Below are 18,657 nucleotides of genomic sequence, written 5' to 3'. Positions count from 1 at the left end.
CTAAGAATCATCCTTCCACCCCTAAGTGCATCTCCCTGCACACCTTCCTCCCTTCCTTTTTTTTTTTTTTTTTTTTTCTTCTTTTTTTCTTTCATTTTTTTTTATATTTTTTTTATTTTTTCTTCTTTAAAAAAAAAAAAGAGAAACCTTCCCTTCCACCTAAAATGCATACCTGCACCACTCTGCACACCTTTTTCAACATACTTCCTTCATTACACCTTAAAACTTTCTTTTTTTTTCTTCCTTAAGCATTCCTTCTTTAAACTTTTTCTTTAAACTTCGTTTTCCTTTTAAATCTTAATTCTTTACTTAAATCTTCCTTTTTGTACCTAAAATTTTTTTTTTTTTATACACCCTTAGGGTCTACCCCTCCCTAAAGGAAGTGACCTTCCTCCCTACCACCTAACCATCTTCCTTCGACCACAAAACCATTATTCTAATACCCTTAAACCTTCCATACTACCACTCTCGACAAACTAACATCCAAATGTGCACCCCTCTGCACACTACCCCTAAGCATACTTCCTTCCTTCTTTCCTCTCACCTAACAACCTTCCTTGAAAGTTGGAATCACGTACCACCCCTAAGTGCACCATCCTACACACTTCTCTCCCTTTCTTCAATTTTTTTTTTTTTCTTTTTCTCTTGTTCTTCTTTCTCCTTAAAGGAAGTGACCTTACTCCCTACCACACCTAACAACAAACCTACCACGCCTAACAACCTTCCAGCTACGACCTTCGAACGACCTAACACCCCCTGAGTGCACCATCCTTCCATCCTTAACAACCTTCCTTTCATCTACCACCCCTAACAATCCTCCTTCCACCTACCATCACCCTACCACCCCTAACAACCTTCCTTCTTCCATCATCTGGATGACGATGAGGTATATGGGATTGAATATTCCGACGAATATTCGGTTGTTGAGATGTTGTCATCATCAAACTCATTAAATTCTCTCCTAATGGCGGACCTTTTACTTCTGCTTCTGTTCATTCCTCCCGCAGAGGAGTTATTCCCCTTAAGGAAGAAGAGGTGTGATTTATACTTGTAAAAAAAGTATGCCAATGCAGGTAATCCAACTGCAGCCAATGCACCAGACACAAGTGCAGGTGCCACGGCACTTCCGCCAGCTTGGGAATCGGTGTTTTGGTTTCCCGTAGAACCTGTACCAGAAGAACCTGGATTCCAAGTTCCAGTGGAACCTGGTCTTGGACTACCAGTGTTCTGGTTTCCAGTACTACCGGTACCAGAGGAACCTGGGTTCCAGGTTCCCGTGGAACCGGGTCTTGGACTACCAGTGTTCTGGTTTCCGGTGGAACCGGTACCAGAAGAACCAGGTTCTACTTTTGTGCAGGTTAATTTTGATAGTTTGTTCGAATCACAGTATGCATCTTTCTTCCCTGCAAACCATGTACAATATTGACCGCTGCTATTACCTGACTCCTGACAATATTGACTTATAGGAGTACATGCCCCCTTCAGTTTTTCTAAATGTTGGTGATACTCTACAGTACAAGATTTGTTACCTGGACTTGTATACATTTCAATAAAGGAATAGTCCTCAGTGAAATCAAACATTCTTTTTCCCTCGTCGAACGTGTTTTGGTCAATATTATGGTACAGGTTAGTGCACTTACTTCCATCAATTAACTTCTTTAATTCGTCGTAAATGTTCTTCATGGCAATTGCAAATGCATCAGTGCTGTTTAAATGGTTTGATACTATATGTCCTATCGTATAGTAGAGGGCATAACATAGTTCATCATCAGACTTATTAACCCTTCCTGTTCCGTGTATATTACACCAAGATTTTATAATTTTATCAGCATGACCTTCTCCATTCTTCAGATAAGCTTTTATTTGATCTTTAGCATGCCCTTTATTTTCTGAATGAGCACAGTCTTTTCGTTCTTCCATCCTTAGTATTTTATCGTACAGTTCCTTCCTTGAATTTAATTGATTCAAATGTTCTTCCTATAAATAAGTAATTGGCAAGAAATATATATGTGTGTCACCATATATTTTATATTACTACTTATTCTATTATTCATTAGCTATTATATATGTATATGATTAGGGTCTCTACCCTGAATGGAAATTAACCCTCAGATCCGGCTGCGTCCCCGTCATTGTTAATGTGCATATGTGTATATATATATATGTATGTATGATTTTTTCTCTTTTTCCTTTCCCCCCTTTTGCCTGTTATAAGGAAATTTTTGTGTTATAAAAATGTTGTGCGTGTTGTGTGTGATCACACCTTTATCGAAATAAAGGGAAATGTGGGAATTGTTAGAATTTCTGTTCCGTTTCTATGATGACTTCAACTAAAAAGAGTGTATATATCCAATTTTTTAATTTCTTCTTCCCACTAACAATTCATATATTTCTCATTCACTCAGCAGCGACAGAACACATTAGGTGTACACATATGTATGTATGTCGACATCATTACATATGTATATATCATTTAAGCCAGACATATGTACTGGAACAACTAAGCATAAGGTCCCAAATGAAATAATAGAATAATAGAAAAAGAGAGGAGATGCAAAGGGATTCCAAAATTTTATTATTTATTTTTTTTTTCTCTCTTATACACGTTCCTTCCTACGAACGTTCATTCGACCATTCGTTCCTTTTTTATACATTTTATTCTTACAATATTGGATTGTGTATTGTGTACGGCCATTGTTTGGAATATATGATATTATTATTATTTACTTCACTTATTTGTTATGTATATGGAAAGGGAGGGAGGAAAGAAGGAAGAAAGGAAAGGGCGTAAATTCCTTTTTTCTCTTCCTGAGCAGGAGAAGAATTTTTAGCATGCACGTTGTTATTGCATAGTTCATTCTCACTTAAATGGTGGTTATTAAGAAGTTGTTGACACATGCACATATATATATAGTATAGTTTATATATATATATGGAGGAATCTCCACTCCATGCGTAGGGTATACATTTTATTATGTGTATATAATTAAATAGCTCAATTAATAGAGTAGAATTAATTCTATATAGGGGGGGGAAGGAATTGTGCAAATTATATATATATATATATAGTGGAAGGATTCGGGAACACATATATATATATGTGGAATAAATAAGAACCACATGTATTTAGAGAGAATTGGATTAATTATATATATGTTTAAAAAAGAAGAAATATATATGTGCGCGCACGCATAATAACATCTTTTACGAAGTACACTTTTACTCTCTCCATTTATATGATTATATTAGCAAACAGTAGTAATTCTTTTTTTTTCCCGTGCTCTTTTTCCTTTCCTTTTCTTTTCTTCCAAATTTTTAGTATGAGGACCACATGAAGAACGCACTAACTTCATATATATATATGTATACACATATATATGTGTATATATATGGGGTATATGTGTATGTAGATATATATGTATGCAGACATATATATATATATGTATGTGTGACTATAATATTTTTGTGAATACAATACTTGTAACTACAATGAATATTATATATATATGTAGGAAATAGAGCAAGAACTGTATGAACAATATAGTAATAGTGTGCATATACACACAAACACACCTCGTGATAACAGTAAAGGTACATATGCTTTACAGTACTGTTCTGGAATACAAGTATCGTGGTCTGGAATAAATTGGTGTCCCATATTCATACTTTTCCTTAAGTAGTGCAGGCAGGAGGAAGGAAGAAATGTCCCCATGTACAAAAAAACAGGAATGGACAACTTTGGAAGAGAGATCCCTTATGTAGAACGCCGTTCCCCCCCCTCAACCCAAAATTGGATGCCCCCCATCCGAACGGACTATTAAAGGGAAGTGCCCCCTCCTTCCCTTCCTTCCCTTCTTTTAGGAGGTGGTAGTAGTGGGGGAGAACATCATCACCCCTTCCCCCATTATGGTATCCGTGCATAAAATTATGTACTTATGAGAAATGTGTATTCCTCCTACAGGAATAAATACTTGGCCCAAAGGGGAATATTGCCCTACACAGAACTGCTGCTACAACATTTATTAAATGTATTGGAATATACCACTTCTAATAGTGAACAGTGGTATAAATGTGTGTCCCTTCCCATGTATATGTCCATATATAGTTATATATATATATACATGCATATATATATGTATATATATAGGTATGTTCTTATATGATTAGGAACATATAGCTAAAGGTATATTGCACTTCCTACAATAACAAGCCACCAATGTGCACATAATTTCGTGTTGAATCTATTTTTTTCTAGTGTTGTTCTAATATTTGCATATTATGAATGTGAAATATGTATTATTATAAGTTCTATGAATGGAATATAAGGAATTGCTCCCAATATATTTTTTGCACTCCATTTAGATGTGCTCCCTTAAACAATTTTAGGACTAGGGGTGAATTTTTTAAAATGAATAATGTGGTTCACTATTCAGTAGATTACTTAAATTTCATGCTTGGTAACCCTTCCTTCCCTAACCCATTCCTTCCCCCTAGGTATATTTTCTTACGGTGGGGGATACTTATTCTTAGCGGAACTTTTTACTTTTGCCTACTTCTTTACAAACATAATTGGTTTATAGTATTTTTCTTACATCAGAACTTTTTTTTTTCCTTTTTTCTATGATGGAAGGAAAGAATTTAGGGGAAATGAAAAGAATAAGCGGAATGTAAAATTTTCGCAGCAGATATATTAGGTACACTATAATACTTTTGTGTGAACTTAGGTATAATATAGAATCTATAATAGGGTGAAATTTCTCCTTTAACAACATCCATTAATAAACAAATTGGACGAATTATTCAGGAAAATTACTCCCCTAGGCAGACTTCCTTCCTGTAAGAACTTCTTTCCATGAAATTGTGAGTAGAAATGAAAAAAGAAAAAAAAGTGAAAAAAAAACAGCACTCCGACAGGTAGTTCAGTAGAGAGTAGGGTCAAAAAAAATATATGTGCGCGCACAGACAAGCAAGGAAGGCATGGAGGAGAGTACAAAGAAAAGGATGTGAATTTACATTAGAAATGTTCTCCTTTATCCATTTTGAACTGTACACTACATATGTAAATACTTTTTAATAATCCCACTACTGATAATCCACTCTTCCATTGTAACAATAAAACATAAAATAAGTAGTACATGTAAAAATTTTCTGCTTAAAGGAGGTAAAATTGTACTCCACTATTATATACGTAATAATTGTATGGTGTAAGTAATAGCAGTACTACAGTGCTTCCAATCGATCACTTATACCATTTATAAACTGTTAAATTAAGCGAACGAAGAATATATGTAACGGGCTTTTTCCTTTTTTTTTTTTTTTTTTTTTATTTTGTACGTTCTTCCTCCCCCTTCTTGCATTTTAATATTCCAGTACAGCACATTTGTTCCCTATTTTTTTCAACGTAACTGTGTAAATATGACCATTTGATATATATATAGTAAAAATAATGTATTACTATTGTTTGCAAGAATTGAGCAACGTGTATATTCTGTGAAGAATGGGAACTTCATATTCGGAAACATAAAACGAAAAAATCGAAATTCTTAAATATGTACTCTTTATGAACATAAATATATAAGAAGGAACAACAGGACACAGCACACATTTTAGCATAAATTCCAATACTACACTAAAATGTGTACTCCAAATGACGTAACCACCACAGTACGCTACCTTTCCATTTATTCACCAAATGGATAACTAAAAAATAATATATATATGCACGCACAACATATGTGTAATGCAATGTCCAAAATATAATGGAGAAATATAGGAGCATGTACATATTGATCGCTGTACCTGTAGGACGGAGCTCTGGTAAATTTACCTTCAAGAGTGGTATATAGTGATTTATGCAGTAACCATCACCAATGTATGCCGAAGGATCAGAAGGAACAGGAACTGGAGAGGGGGTTAAAAGAACGCCATGATATTAACGATTATGTAGACAAAATTGTGAATGCTTCCTGCTACGTGTACCAAACACAAAGAATTGGCAATCCATCCTTACGTTATTCACGATGCAATCTTATATATTATTGGATAGGAGATGTGTTGTCAAGCAGTTCGACATATGATGATACATTTCCAGGAATTATGAAGCTCATCTGCGAAGAATTAAACAAATGGTCTTTAGGAAAAGGGAACTGTGCTCTTACGTGCACTAATGTTAGCAATAAGGAAATGTTCCTCCATAGAAAAACCATCTTTGATTATTGCTATGATTATAAAACATTAGAAGATTGGTCAAAGGATTCTTCTGACCTTCGTTCATCCCTCTGTACTGGGGACGATTATAACAAATATCTAAGCGCAGTTGAAGCAGCGTACAGTGCTATAAATAACGACTGTAATGGTAAAAATGCGGATCCATATTGTAACGAGTATAAAAGAAAATACAAGGACTATAGTGAGGATGATAAGCTACAAAAATTAAAATGTACTCCCGTATCTAAACCAATATCCGAGCCAGGAGCTGAAACAGCATCATTAGTGGTGTCCACCGGAGAAGGAAACGTCGCTCCAATTGTCTCTTCCATAACTGCATTAGTAGGATTACCAGCAATTGCTGCTTTCTTCCTCTACAAAGTAAGTAATAACTACAATTACGAACAATTACAACAATTATAATAGAGCTATATATATATACATACACATATATATATATATATTTATACATATATATGCATATATATATAGTTGTATATACATATATATATGTGTATGTAGACATATATAATACATATTCTTCCTCCTTTTATTTTTAGTATAATCTCCTACCTCCCTGGATCAATAACAAATTTAGAAACACAAATAAAAGAAAAAAAAGAACAACAACAATTGAAGGCGACTTTGATACTTCAACAATAGGAGGTTCCACATTAGGTGACTCCACATTCGATTCAACAGAAGATACTTCTACTATATATAATGGTCGACGACGACCATCAGCACAGCCAGCACGTGTAGGAAGGAGCAGCAGAGAAAACAACAACCATAGAAATGGGCAGAATAGAAATATAGCTTATTATCATATGTAATACATCACCATATGTAGTATGTAAACATCGTCGCATGGACCGCTAAATATAAGGTTTACCGGTTGTTTCTGCAAGTTCATGAAGTTATAATGCTCCTGTGCACATTCCCCACGGGGTTATACAGAAATAAAGTAAAGAAGGGAGAAAATATTACATATATGCATAAAACTACTAACCACATAATTGCTTTATCACAAACTGCTACAACAAACAACTACTACTACAACTCCAACAAACTGCTAATCAGGCTTTTAAAGGTGCATAGGAGTGCTCCTTCCGGTACCAGCAGTGTAGGCTGGTACGGTGTTAAATAGTTCATATGGAGGCCGAGTTCAATCATAAAGCAATAGGAACATTAATTTTTGACCACTATTCTGTTCTTAAATGTATGGATAGCTGTTCATAAATGTGTTATGCATATTTTTTTTTGCGGTATACAAGTGTATGCAGTATTCAGAAGGGGCGCTTACTAAAACGTATATATAGAAGGGACAACAATAATGGTACTCCACGCATAATTTGCCTTAAGCCTAAAGGGGGAGGGTTGTTGCACTTTTATAATATATTAGCCTATAATTCATAATTGGAAAGAGGGGTGGGGAAACGCATTGTATATGTGGACTACACTGGGTGCATCATTACTGGGCATGGACTATATAGTAAGGTTCATATCACATATATAAGAATTGTGTGCTTCCACATATATAATATTCTGCACGGTATTATAATTATTGTGCAATAAAAGTGAAAACAATTTTTAAATAGTACAATTATAACATGGTATATATTGCCCGATCATATTATGAATGGTACTCTATTTACTCCTTCCCACATTATATATTTCTTATATTTTAATTGAGTAGTTCACACATTCTTAAAAAAGGAGGGAGGTATACATACAAGGAGCAGCTTGAACTGTACACTCATTCTCTATGTATTATTTATGATAATACATATTTACTAACACGATGAACACGTGAAAGGCGAGTGGGATGTGAAAAATATGGAAGTACTATTATTAAGTCATAAGAAGAAAAAAAAAAAAAAAAAAAAAAGGGTGGAGTGAAGTACGTTAAGGAATATTAGTACCGTGTATATAATCTGCCCCCGCCCCTTCCACACCTTTGTACAATTATTTTTTATAAGTTCACACGGTACCTATTCATGATGTATTTATTCATAAAAATATGAATACCATGTATACATGTGAGAGGAGCAGAAGGGACAAAGGAAAGGAACACCTTGTACGTATATATACTGTATACTGTTCACGTTAACAAATATATTTTTTAATAACCTACTTTAATAACAGTAAAGCATTAAATTAATAGCACACACTGGAATTTTCATTCAAGAGGGAAAATTACGCTTCCCCGCCCCTTCTCTTTTTTTTTTTTTTGTATAATAATTCATAGAAATGTATAATAATATAAAATTTTGCATAATAGAGTACTTTCCAATATTACATTAATATTCCTATTCGGAATGTATGAATAATGCATGAACAGCAGCACAACTTTTTAATTATAAATTCACATTATATACCAAAAAAATGTTTATGAAGAATGGTAAAAACAACGGTAAGAACACCACTGCCCACTGTCCACTGTCGACTGCTTGGGCTTATATTTTTTTTCTCTTCCTTCGTTCGCAACATAAACAATTATATATATATATATATGGAGTATGTAATATTCTCTATGTGCAATAACACACAATAAATTATAGAAGTAGAAACACATTTATATAAATATTCCACCCCCTTTTGGCCATTAACATTTCTGTAGGACCACCTGTGCAATGTGAATGATTTACCTTCACAAAAAATATATAATAAATTCAAGAATAATGTGCAGGAATGTGCGAATAGCAGTTCTTGGAAAACAGGAATAGAAGGTATACTGAATGGTAAAATAAAGAGAACCTGGAATTATGATGAAAAGGTATGTGCGAAGGATATTACCAAAGCATGGTGTCCTGTATCAAACATAGAGTCCGGGAACCTAGCCTGTACAGTTATTTGTGATTATTTCTATTATTGGTTAGGGGAAATATTATGTAATAATAGGAAAGGACTTTCTTCATTTAAGGATACTATGAGGGACATTTACAAGAAATTAGGAAACTCCAGCGGCAACCAATGTAGTTATATAACTATGGACAATAGTATTGACCAGGACCTTTTCAAGTATAGAAAATTAATATTCGATTACTGGAATGATTATAAAACGATATGGAAACAAATAAAGCAAGAATGTTCATCTGGCGGATCCTCTTGTGCGCAGGTATATGCCACTTACCTAAGTAATGCTGATTCAGCTTATAGGCAGGTACAAGCAAATTGTGGGGAGACGGTTATGGATGATTTCTGTAAAAAATTTAGGGACAAGTTCAAAAATAGCGACACCACTAAGAATATTCCAGAACCAGGAAAACTGAAAGATAAAGCAGTGTCCAAAGAAGATCTTGGACCGGACGACGGGGAGGACGAGCACGGAGCCGATCTGAATAGTTGCTTTCAACAGCTGTCTGTAGCAATTTCTGCATTACATTCGAACGGTGAAACAGAACTCGGTCCCGTACTCGCAGAAGGTCCCTCAGGGTCCGTAAATACAACCACGCCTACCGCGGCAACCATATCTGGTACCCTGGCCACAACTGCAGTTGCGACCATATCCTTGTTATTATATAAGGTAAGTACAACAATTACAATTCGAATAGTACAAATGTATAATTTGACGTATAAGTGCAATAGAAGTAAAATTACCAATTGAAATAAATATGAATAAAAACATATGTATAGTAGTATTTTTTCTTCTTTATTATATAAAATACAAATGAACAGTTCGAATAGTACAAATGTACACACATGAAAAAAAAGTACACAAATGTACAATTTGATGTATAAATACAATTTGACGTATAAGTGAAATAGAAGTACAAAAAGAGTAAAAGTATAAATGTTCTTACTTTTGAATATTCATTGCTTATATGTAAAATGAACACAAAAAAGAAAGGAAGGAAAGAAGAAGGAATAGATGTGCTATATATGTGTGTTACGTGCATTTCCAACCTTCCTTTCTTTCTTTTCTTTCAGTATAATCTTCTACCCTCCTGGCTACATAACAAATTAGGAGGAGGGAACAGAAGAGGAAGGAGAGGGAGATCAACCAGACCCAACTTTGACGATGACACATTAACAACAGCAGACAGTTCAACAATAGGTTCTACAACAACGGACGATTATTTGTCCACTTCAGATTCGACGGATGATTCTACAGTATATAGCAGACTTCCCAAACGGCGAAGTAATAATAGACAACAGCAGTCGAGAAATATAGCTTATCACAGCATGTGAACATTGAATGAATGTCCAACCTCAGCAACTGTAATGAATTATACCGAAGGAACAACAAAGAACCACTTTTGGGGGGGTATGGAATGTGCCGAAGGAAGGAAGAAGAAAATTTTTTGTACACATGTGCACATAAATATATTTAAAAAAAAAAAGGAAAGAAAAAACTTATAAGGGTAAAGACTTAAGTAAAGAATGAAGGAAGCACTTTGAATTTTCAGTAAAAAAAAAAGTTTGCAAACAAATGAATAGAATTAAAAAGAAGTTGATCAAACAAGTCAAAATAAAGTAAGAAAAATTTCCTTTCTTTTCCGCTTTTATTGACCACACATGAACAATGTAAACACTTTGATGCAATACAAAAAAGGAAGAGAAGAAAAAATACAAAAAAATTATTATTATTAACCAACGATCAAAAAAAAAAAAAAAAAAAAAAAAATATTGGAGTTACTTCAAAAGTGTACTAATACATATTGAATGTGTAAATATATGTGAATGTACAAATATGTGAATAGTATAAATATATGTGAATAGTAAATTATGTGAATAGTAAAGTATGAGCATGTAAATATGTGAATAGTGTAAATAAATATGTGAATAGTGTAAATAAATATGTGAATGAAATGTGCAAAATGTTCAAAGTATGCCAGAGGAGGAGAAAAAAAAAAAAAAAAAGAAGAAACGCTCTTTCCATATATATACACATGATGTATACACTATACTATACAATATATACATGTGATGACAAATATTTCTTTAAATGAACAAAACAACGACCACTCTTCCCGTTCCCCTTCCTCCAAGCGCAGCAGCTACAATAGAAAGCACACATTAATTTTAAAAAGGGGGAAAAGAAGCAGGAGGATGTACCTATGTATGTTAAGAATTTTTACTAATGAACACTCCTATCCCTCCTTCTTTTAAAAATAATAACAATAGAGAGCACACATTAATTTTAAAATGTGCTGGTACACATGTGCTTTAACAAATATTTTTTTAATGAAAAACCTTCCTTCCATTATACCACCCAGCTAACAACCTTTCTTCTTCCCACCCTAACACCCCTAACCCCCTTCCCCTTTTAAAAATAATAACAATTAAAAGCACAAATGAATAAATATTACATACTAAAAGTTCCTACTTAAAAAAAAAGAGGAAATAAAAATTTACACTATTTCTTCCTTCACCTTTTTTATATAGAATGTATGAATACATATATATATGTGTTGTGGAAAAATAAGCAAACACATTTTATATATAACATATATATAAAAATTCACATTATACATACATATATACAACAACAACAAAAGAGAAGAAAAATATATACAACACACACCATAACATAAACATCATATATATAGAAATATACACATATAAAGCATGTCATCATCGGTAAGGAAAAAAAAAAAAAAATAGGCAGAAAAAATACTAGGGAGTCGAAATATAGGGGGAAGGAATATGTATGAAGAAGGTGTGTGTGAGAGGAAGGCAGGTTGTTACGGGTGGTTGGTGGAAGGAATGTGTGTGTGGGAGGAAGGAATGTGTATGTGTGAGAGGGGCGAATACACATACCTATATACATATGTACATATATATACATATGCATATTCCAATCCTTCTGTTCTTCTGCCAACAATTATACATCTTCGCAGGACCAGCATTTACAGGAGTTACCTTCATGGATTGATTTCTATAATGAATTCCAAAAAGGAAGCACAAAAAAATGTGATGATACGTGCACCGGGAACTGTGCAGATAAAATCGTCGCAAATATAAAGACAGTTTTAGATACAATTAGTAAGTTGGACGGTTCTAATGTGAAGAATTATATTAATACAATTAAAGAAGGAGTGTGTTATGTGGACAACATGTATAAGGAAAATGAGTATTTGCTCAATAATAAACGCTGCTGGTTTCTATACTTTTGGATAGGGGAAAAATTATATAGGGATCCTAAACCTGACCGAATCAGGAGCAATCTAAATTCTATTTGTATGTTAATAAAGGAAAAATATAAGAATCATGGATGTAAACTTATTTGCACTGAGAATATTGAAAAAGGACCTTTCACTCATAGAAAAACACTATTCGAATTCCTGTATGACCATACGGCTCTACGAACGCTCTTATGGAATGGCACGCCTTTGGATGCTGAGAAATGTAGAAATTACTTTGACAAAGTCAAAGCAGCAAAAGAAGCAATGACAACATATTGCACAACCAACAATAACTCTGATGATTATTGTAAAAACTTCTGGAATCTACGTAAGGAAGACCTTCAAAAGGAATTATCAGATTTGGAAGATGCATTACAAAAAGCTCAAGAAATAATAAAACGCGAAGCAAAATTAGCCGCCTCCAAAACAGAGGCACACTTAAGTGAAGCAGTCCGTGCAGCTAAAACAACATCTTCCCTTTCTTCTATATTTGGCACACTCGGAATGACAGTCACTCCCTTCTTATTGTATAAGGTAAAGTTATAATTAAAATACTACCACACCTAGTAGTATATTCTCCCCTTCCTCCTTCCTTAGACATCCCTTCCTTTCTCTTCCTTCCCTAGAGCCCATCCTTCCTTCCGTCCTTAGATCCCTTCCTTTCCTTCCTTCCCTTCCTTCCCTTCCTTCCTCATTCTTTAGACCCTTCCTCCTTCTTAGACCTACGTTTCCTTCCTTGCTAGGACCGGCCTTCTTTCCACCTACCACCCCTAACAACCTTCCCTTCCACCACCCTAACAACCCACCTACCACCTAACAACCTTCCTTCCACCACCTTAAGAACCCACCTACCACCTAACAACCTTCCATCAACCTACCACCACCCCTAACATCCCTTCCTTTCACCCCCTAACAACCTTATATTCCTTAGGAAGTACCTTCCTTTACTCCTCCTCCTCCTAAGACCCCTTCTTTCCTTCTCTCCTTAGACCCTTTTCCTCTCTTCCCCCCGTAAGACCCTCCCTTCCTTAGACCTTCCTTAGACCTTCCTTTCCTTTCTTCCCTCCTTAGATCCTTTTCCTACTTTTCTTCCTTAGACACTCCTTTCCTTCCTCCTTAGACATTGCTTTCCTTTTCCTTAGACCCATTCTTCCTTCCTTTCCTTCCTTAGACCATCCTTCCATAAACCCTACTTCTTTCCACCAACCACCTAACAACCCACCTAACAACGTTGCTTCCACTGCCCTAACAACCTTTCTTTCCTTCCTTCCCTTCAGTATAAACCATGGTCTTCTTGGTTTGGTAACAATTTTTCTGGAAATGGAGGAAGAAGCAACACAAGAAGAAAAAGAACAATTGGACACGAAATGGACACATTAACGGAAGCTTCCATAGTGGACTTCACAACAAGTTCGGAAACAAGTTCCACAATAGACAATTCTACCGTTCGTCCTGCTTCCTACATAGGACAACCAAAAGGAAGAAAAAATAATGGGGGTCGCGGGATGGTAGGTTATCAGAACATGTAACACCTGAAGGAAGGGAAGGGGATGGAAGGGAAATGTTCTTCCTTCCCTTCCTTTCCCCATCCCTTCGGAAGGGCGGAAGGGAACTTAAAAAAGTGCTCATAGTTCATACAATGTAAAGAAGCAAAAATGACAATTCTTCCTTTCTTTCCCTTTCCTTCTTTCCCCTTCCTTTTCTTTCTTTCCTTCTTTACACCTTCCTTCTTTTTTGGCCTCATCTTTTTATTTTTTTTCCGTCACTTTCTATTCTTTTCTGCTTCTCTTTTTTCGTTCCTTCATTTTTATGTATAAGCAATTGCATCAAGGAAAGAATGCTCCCAGAAAGGGGCGCGAAAGAAGAAAAAAAATAAAAAAAAAGGAAGGTGCTTACCTCTTCAAAAAAATATTTAAAGTAAAAAAAGGATTATTAACGTAAAAAAAATAACCCCCCAAAAAATTTAACATTTTGAATTTTAAATTAAAAAGTTGCAAACAAATTAAAATAATGTGAAAAAAAAATTTTTCCTCGCTTATATTGACCACACATTGAACATGTAAACATGTTCATACAACACAAAACGCAAAAAAAAAAAAAAAAAGAAAAAATAATTACTACACCCTAAAACCCGAAATCTGAACTTGGAACCTGTTCCTCTGGAACACATTTCTTAGGAACACCTTTCGCAAGAACAAAATCTTCCACCGTAAACCCGGAATATAAACTTGGAACCTGTTCCTTAGGGACATTTCCCTTTGGAATATCTTCCTTTGGAACACATTCCTTAGGAATAAAGTCTTCCTTTCCTAAATCAGAAATCTGAACATTGGACCTGTTCCTTCGGAACAAAGTCTTCCTTCCCTAAAACCCGGAATCTGAACATGGAACCTGTTCCTTAGGGAGCCATTCCTCAGGAAGTTGTTCCTTGGGAACATCAACCCTACACTCAGAATCTGAACCTGGAACCTGTTCTTTAGGGACATCTTCCTTAGGCACATCAACCCTAGGAACACATTCCTTAGAAAAAAAGTCTTCCTCCCTAAACCCGGAATCTGAACTTCGAACCTGTCCCTTAGGAACACCCTCCATAGGAAGAAAGTCTTCCTCCATAAACCAGGAATCTAAACTTGGAACATGTTCTTCTTTTATGAACTCACTTCCAATGTATTCTTGAACCAAAATTTCAAAAAAGTCTTCCTTCGTCGAATGGACGTCCCCTTTTTGACATTCGTCTAAGACTTCTAAATGAATATCAATAATCATGCGGTAACCAGAACGTTTTTTCCTCCTTTTTATAGACGTAGAACGTGGTTTTGGCTCCTTTACAATGTAATATTCACGTGGACCAGGTTGCTCCACATGTTGAAAAATCTGCTGTTCTAAGGAGGGACCACGTACTTGATGCGCTCTTCTGTAACGTTTTCTTCTCTTACCAAGCAAGGCAAAATACTACAAAAAAAAAAAAAAGGGAAAAAAATGATTCTTTAATAGGGGTGTGAAATGTTTGTTCACATGCAACAGTAATTACTACTTCAAACCAAAGTGTAAAATCCTACACATACACCCCTAAAATGCGAAACCCTACACATACACCCTAAAATCCGAAATCCTAAAAACACACCCCTAAAATGTCAAACCCTATACACACACACCTAAAATGCGAAATCCTACACATACACATCCCTAAAATGCGAAATCCTACACACACACAACCCTAAAATGCGAAATCCTACAAGCACACCCCTAAAATGCCAAACCCCATACGCACACACCTAAAATGTGAAATCCTACACACACACACACCTAAAATGCGAAATCCTACATACACTGAAACGCGGAACCTTAACTTCACTTCCTTCCTTTAACCTTTTCTTCACCCTCAATCCGGAACCTTATTCTTTCTTTTTTTTAACTTCTTTTTTTTACATTCCTTCTTCTTTTCTTCTAATACTAATTTTTTTCTTTTTTTTTTTTCTTTCCCTTTTTTTGCCTTCCTTCTTTTTTCCCTCTTTTTTTTTTTATTCTAATAATAATGTTTTTCTTCTTTTTTTTCTTTCTTTTCTTTCATTAAACTTTTTTTTCTTACCTTCAAAAGGAGATAACTCATAGCACAAAGACCAAGGAACACAGGAATGGTAGGAAGGTATGAAGTAAGGAGGTCGGAAGGGATGATCCCTTTCTTGCTAACACCTGCGGCTGGAGCAGGAGGGGTGTCAGGACTGGCACTGGCACCCCCAGAACCTAGTTCACCTCCGGCAGCAGCAGTTTCTTGAGGATCATGTGGAGGAGTTGAAGCGGAGGCTGCAGCAGGTTTGGCAGATCCGGGAGAAGTATGCGAGGGATTCTGAGTGTCTGTGCTTGTGTCACCAGTGTTTGGAGACCGGGGGGTTGGATCTGTAGAAGCGGAAGTAGAAATTGGTTCGGAAGATAATTTAGTCGTACCTTTAGCTACAGTGGTCTCACCTATTTGACTACCTGGAGCACCAACAACACCTCCCATGTTATCGGCTTCAAACTTTTCATCAGGAAGAGCAGCGGATGTTTCCGTTGGTGGCACATCGCCGTCAAGAGGGAGACATGCTTCCGCTGCATCTGGACCACCATCTACGCCTTCATTACCATCACAGTTTGGAGTTGTAGACTTACCTGCTTTACTTGAATCAGGAACTGTATCTGCTTTCTTTCCTTGATTTGGTTCTTCGGGACACGTTAATTTCCAAGAAATTATTATATCCCCCCATGGCATTCCATCGCCCTTCCTTACTACCCATTCTTCCGCTTGCTGCTTAATCATTCTCTCCTCAGGTGCTGTACACCCGCTAACATTCTTTCCACAATTCGGACTCCCATTTTCCCCGTCTAATGAACCCTTAATTTCTTTTAAAGCCTTTAACACAGCATTGTCAATTTCCTTCATCTTACATTTACCCTCACGTAACATCTTTATAATTGCATTCCCCATTATGCACTTCACATATTTCTCTGCTTCCTTCCTGTTCTCATCCTTACTCTTATCTTTGTTCTTCCACCAATTTCCCTCCCCTTTCATCCAATATCCTACTTTTATTAAGGTTTTGCAAATTTTCTTAACATTATGTACATTTTGACCTCCCTGCGCTTCAAGATTAGCACACTTCCTTTGAATTCCGTCTCTATCAACCCTTAAGTAATCTGCTAATTCTCTGAGCATCTTCTTTATATCCTTCTCCTCTATTTTCTATATTGTAAAAGAAAAGAAAGAAGAATAAGAAACGGAAGAATATTTCTATATATATATATAATTTTTTTCCACGACCCCTCCGCCCCCTACTTTTCACTTCATAATTCTACATCCATTTCTCTTCCTTCCTCGTTCTATCTTATTCCTTTTCTTTTTTTTCCTTTGCTTTCTTTTTTATTCGTTCCATTTCTTTCTTTCCATTTCTTTCTTTCCATTTCTTTCTTTCCATTTCTTTCCCTTTAAATTTCTTCTTAAATTTTAAAAAGACACACATAGAGGAAGGAACATAGAAGGAAGATATGGGGGGAACATGGGAACTTACACATGGTTTGTCTTGAGACTTTCTTGTTACTGCTGCTTGTGGTGGGGTGGTTGGTCGTTCGAACTTCTGTATTACTTGTTCCATGGCTGTCTGTAAACTTTGCGTCAATTCCTTGTCATCTGCGTCTTCTTTACTTCCTGCTCTGTGTGGAAGCAGTACATCGTGGCCCGCCTGCAAAATTTGTTGCAGAACATCCTTCGGCGAAATGTCACTGACTGCCCCTATAACCAAGTCTTTATCGTCGTCGGGGACTGTTATTCCTAAAATTCCAAGTGCTTTGCGCGCAGCTTTCTTCCTTTTCTTTGCGTCCTTCCCTGGGCAATTCTCATTACCTTCGATCTTTCTTAGGTGCAGAGCAGTTTGCCCTGCCGTCACAGCCCCTAATGCTTGATAACCAATTTTATCCCGTTCATAATTATCTATCCACGTCTGAACTTCACTCCATATTAACTTCTTTCCCAATATTAAACTTCCGAAATCCACGTTCTTACAGAATTCATTCCCACCACTCATACCCTGACTTGTCCTGAAATAATCCCTTTTCTCTTTAACTAATGGTGCTACTTCTTCTATGTTGCAATGTTCTCCCAACATTTTCATTATAGCCACATTTCCTACTAGACATCTGAAATAAGATTGTAGTTCCTTTTCTTTTTGTTCTGTTACATCCGCCCTTTTTACCCATTCGAAGGACCCTATGCTGTCTGCCACCCCCTTTTTATGCTTCTGCACAAAACCATCCATCCAGAAGGATATCCTTAATAATAATTTACATAACTGTTTTTCCAAGTGCTTGTTGTCGCCCCCCAACGTGGAACACGTTCCTTGATCATTCCCCCCATCCCTATCTATATTTATCATCATGTCTTCCAGGACTTTTTCCAATTCCTTCCATATAAGTTCCTATAAGAGTGAATTATCGTAAGTAAACATATATAGTTTTCCTCCCCTAAATACGACCCTCTAATCCTTCCAGCTCAAACACGTTCCTTCCTTCCTTAGACAACCTTCCTTCTACCCCTAACACTACCTCCCTTCCATCCTACCATTTTCCACCTAACATCCCACCTACCACCCACCTAACATCCCACCTACCACCCACCTAACATCCCACCTACCACCCACCTAACATCCCACCTACCACCCACCTAACATCCCACCTACCACCCACCTAACATCCCACCTACCACCCACCTAACATCCCACCTACCACCCTTAACAACACACCTACCACCCTTAACAACACACCTACCACCCAACAACCCACCTACCACCCA

The 18,657-nt window shown here is 36.2% G+C and overlaps 2 protein-coding genes across 2 annotated transcripts; one reads left to right on the top strand and one right to left on the bottom strand.

Annotated features, from left to right (window-relative positions):
- Window positions 1–5,874: 5,874 nt before the first annotated feature.
- Window positions 5,875–13,864, top strand: PCOAH_00023400 (KIR protein; the record flags this gene model as incomplete). The annotated part of the gene is made up of 7 exons (XM_020059147.1): window positions 5,875–6,588; window positions 6,768–7,036; window positions 7,165–7,330; window positions 8,828–9,733; window positions 10,138–10,320; window positions 12,051–12,869; window positions 13,613–13,864. The coding sequence occupies 7 exons, from the start codon at window positions 5,875–5,877 to the stop codon at window positions 13,862–13,864; spliced, it is 3,309 nt and encodes a 1,102-aa protein (XP_019914900.1).
- A 595-nt stretch (window positions 13,865–14,459) lies between these two features.
- On the bottom strand, window positions 14,460–15,101 carry PCOAH_00023390 (SICA antigen; the record flags this gene model as incomplete). The annotated part of the gene is made up of 2 exons (XM_020059146.1): window positions 14,460–14,699; window positions 14,727–15,101. 2 exons carry the CDS (start codon window positions 15,099–15,101, stop codon window positions 14,460–14,462), a joined length of 615 nt encoding a protein of 204 aa, XP_019914996.1.
- Between the last annotated feature and the right edge of the window lie 3,556 nt (window positions 15,102–18,657).

This window comes from Plasmodium coatneyi, chromosome 9, assembly GCF_001680005.1.
Source record: "Plasmodium coatneyi strain Hackeri chromosome 9, complete sequence".
Taxonomy (NCBI): Eukaryota; Apicomplexa; class Aconoidasida; order Haemosporida; family Plasmodiidae; genus Plasmodium; species Plasmodium coatneyi.
Note: the sequence above shows the minus strand (reverse complement) of the source record. Positions and strands in the feature narration are given on the sequence as shown.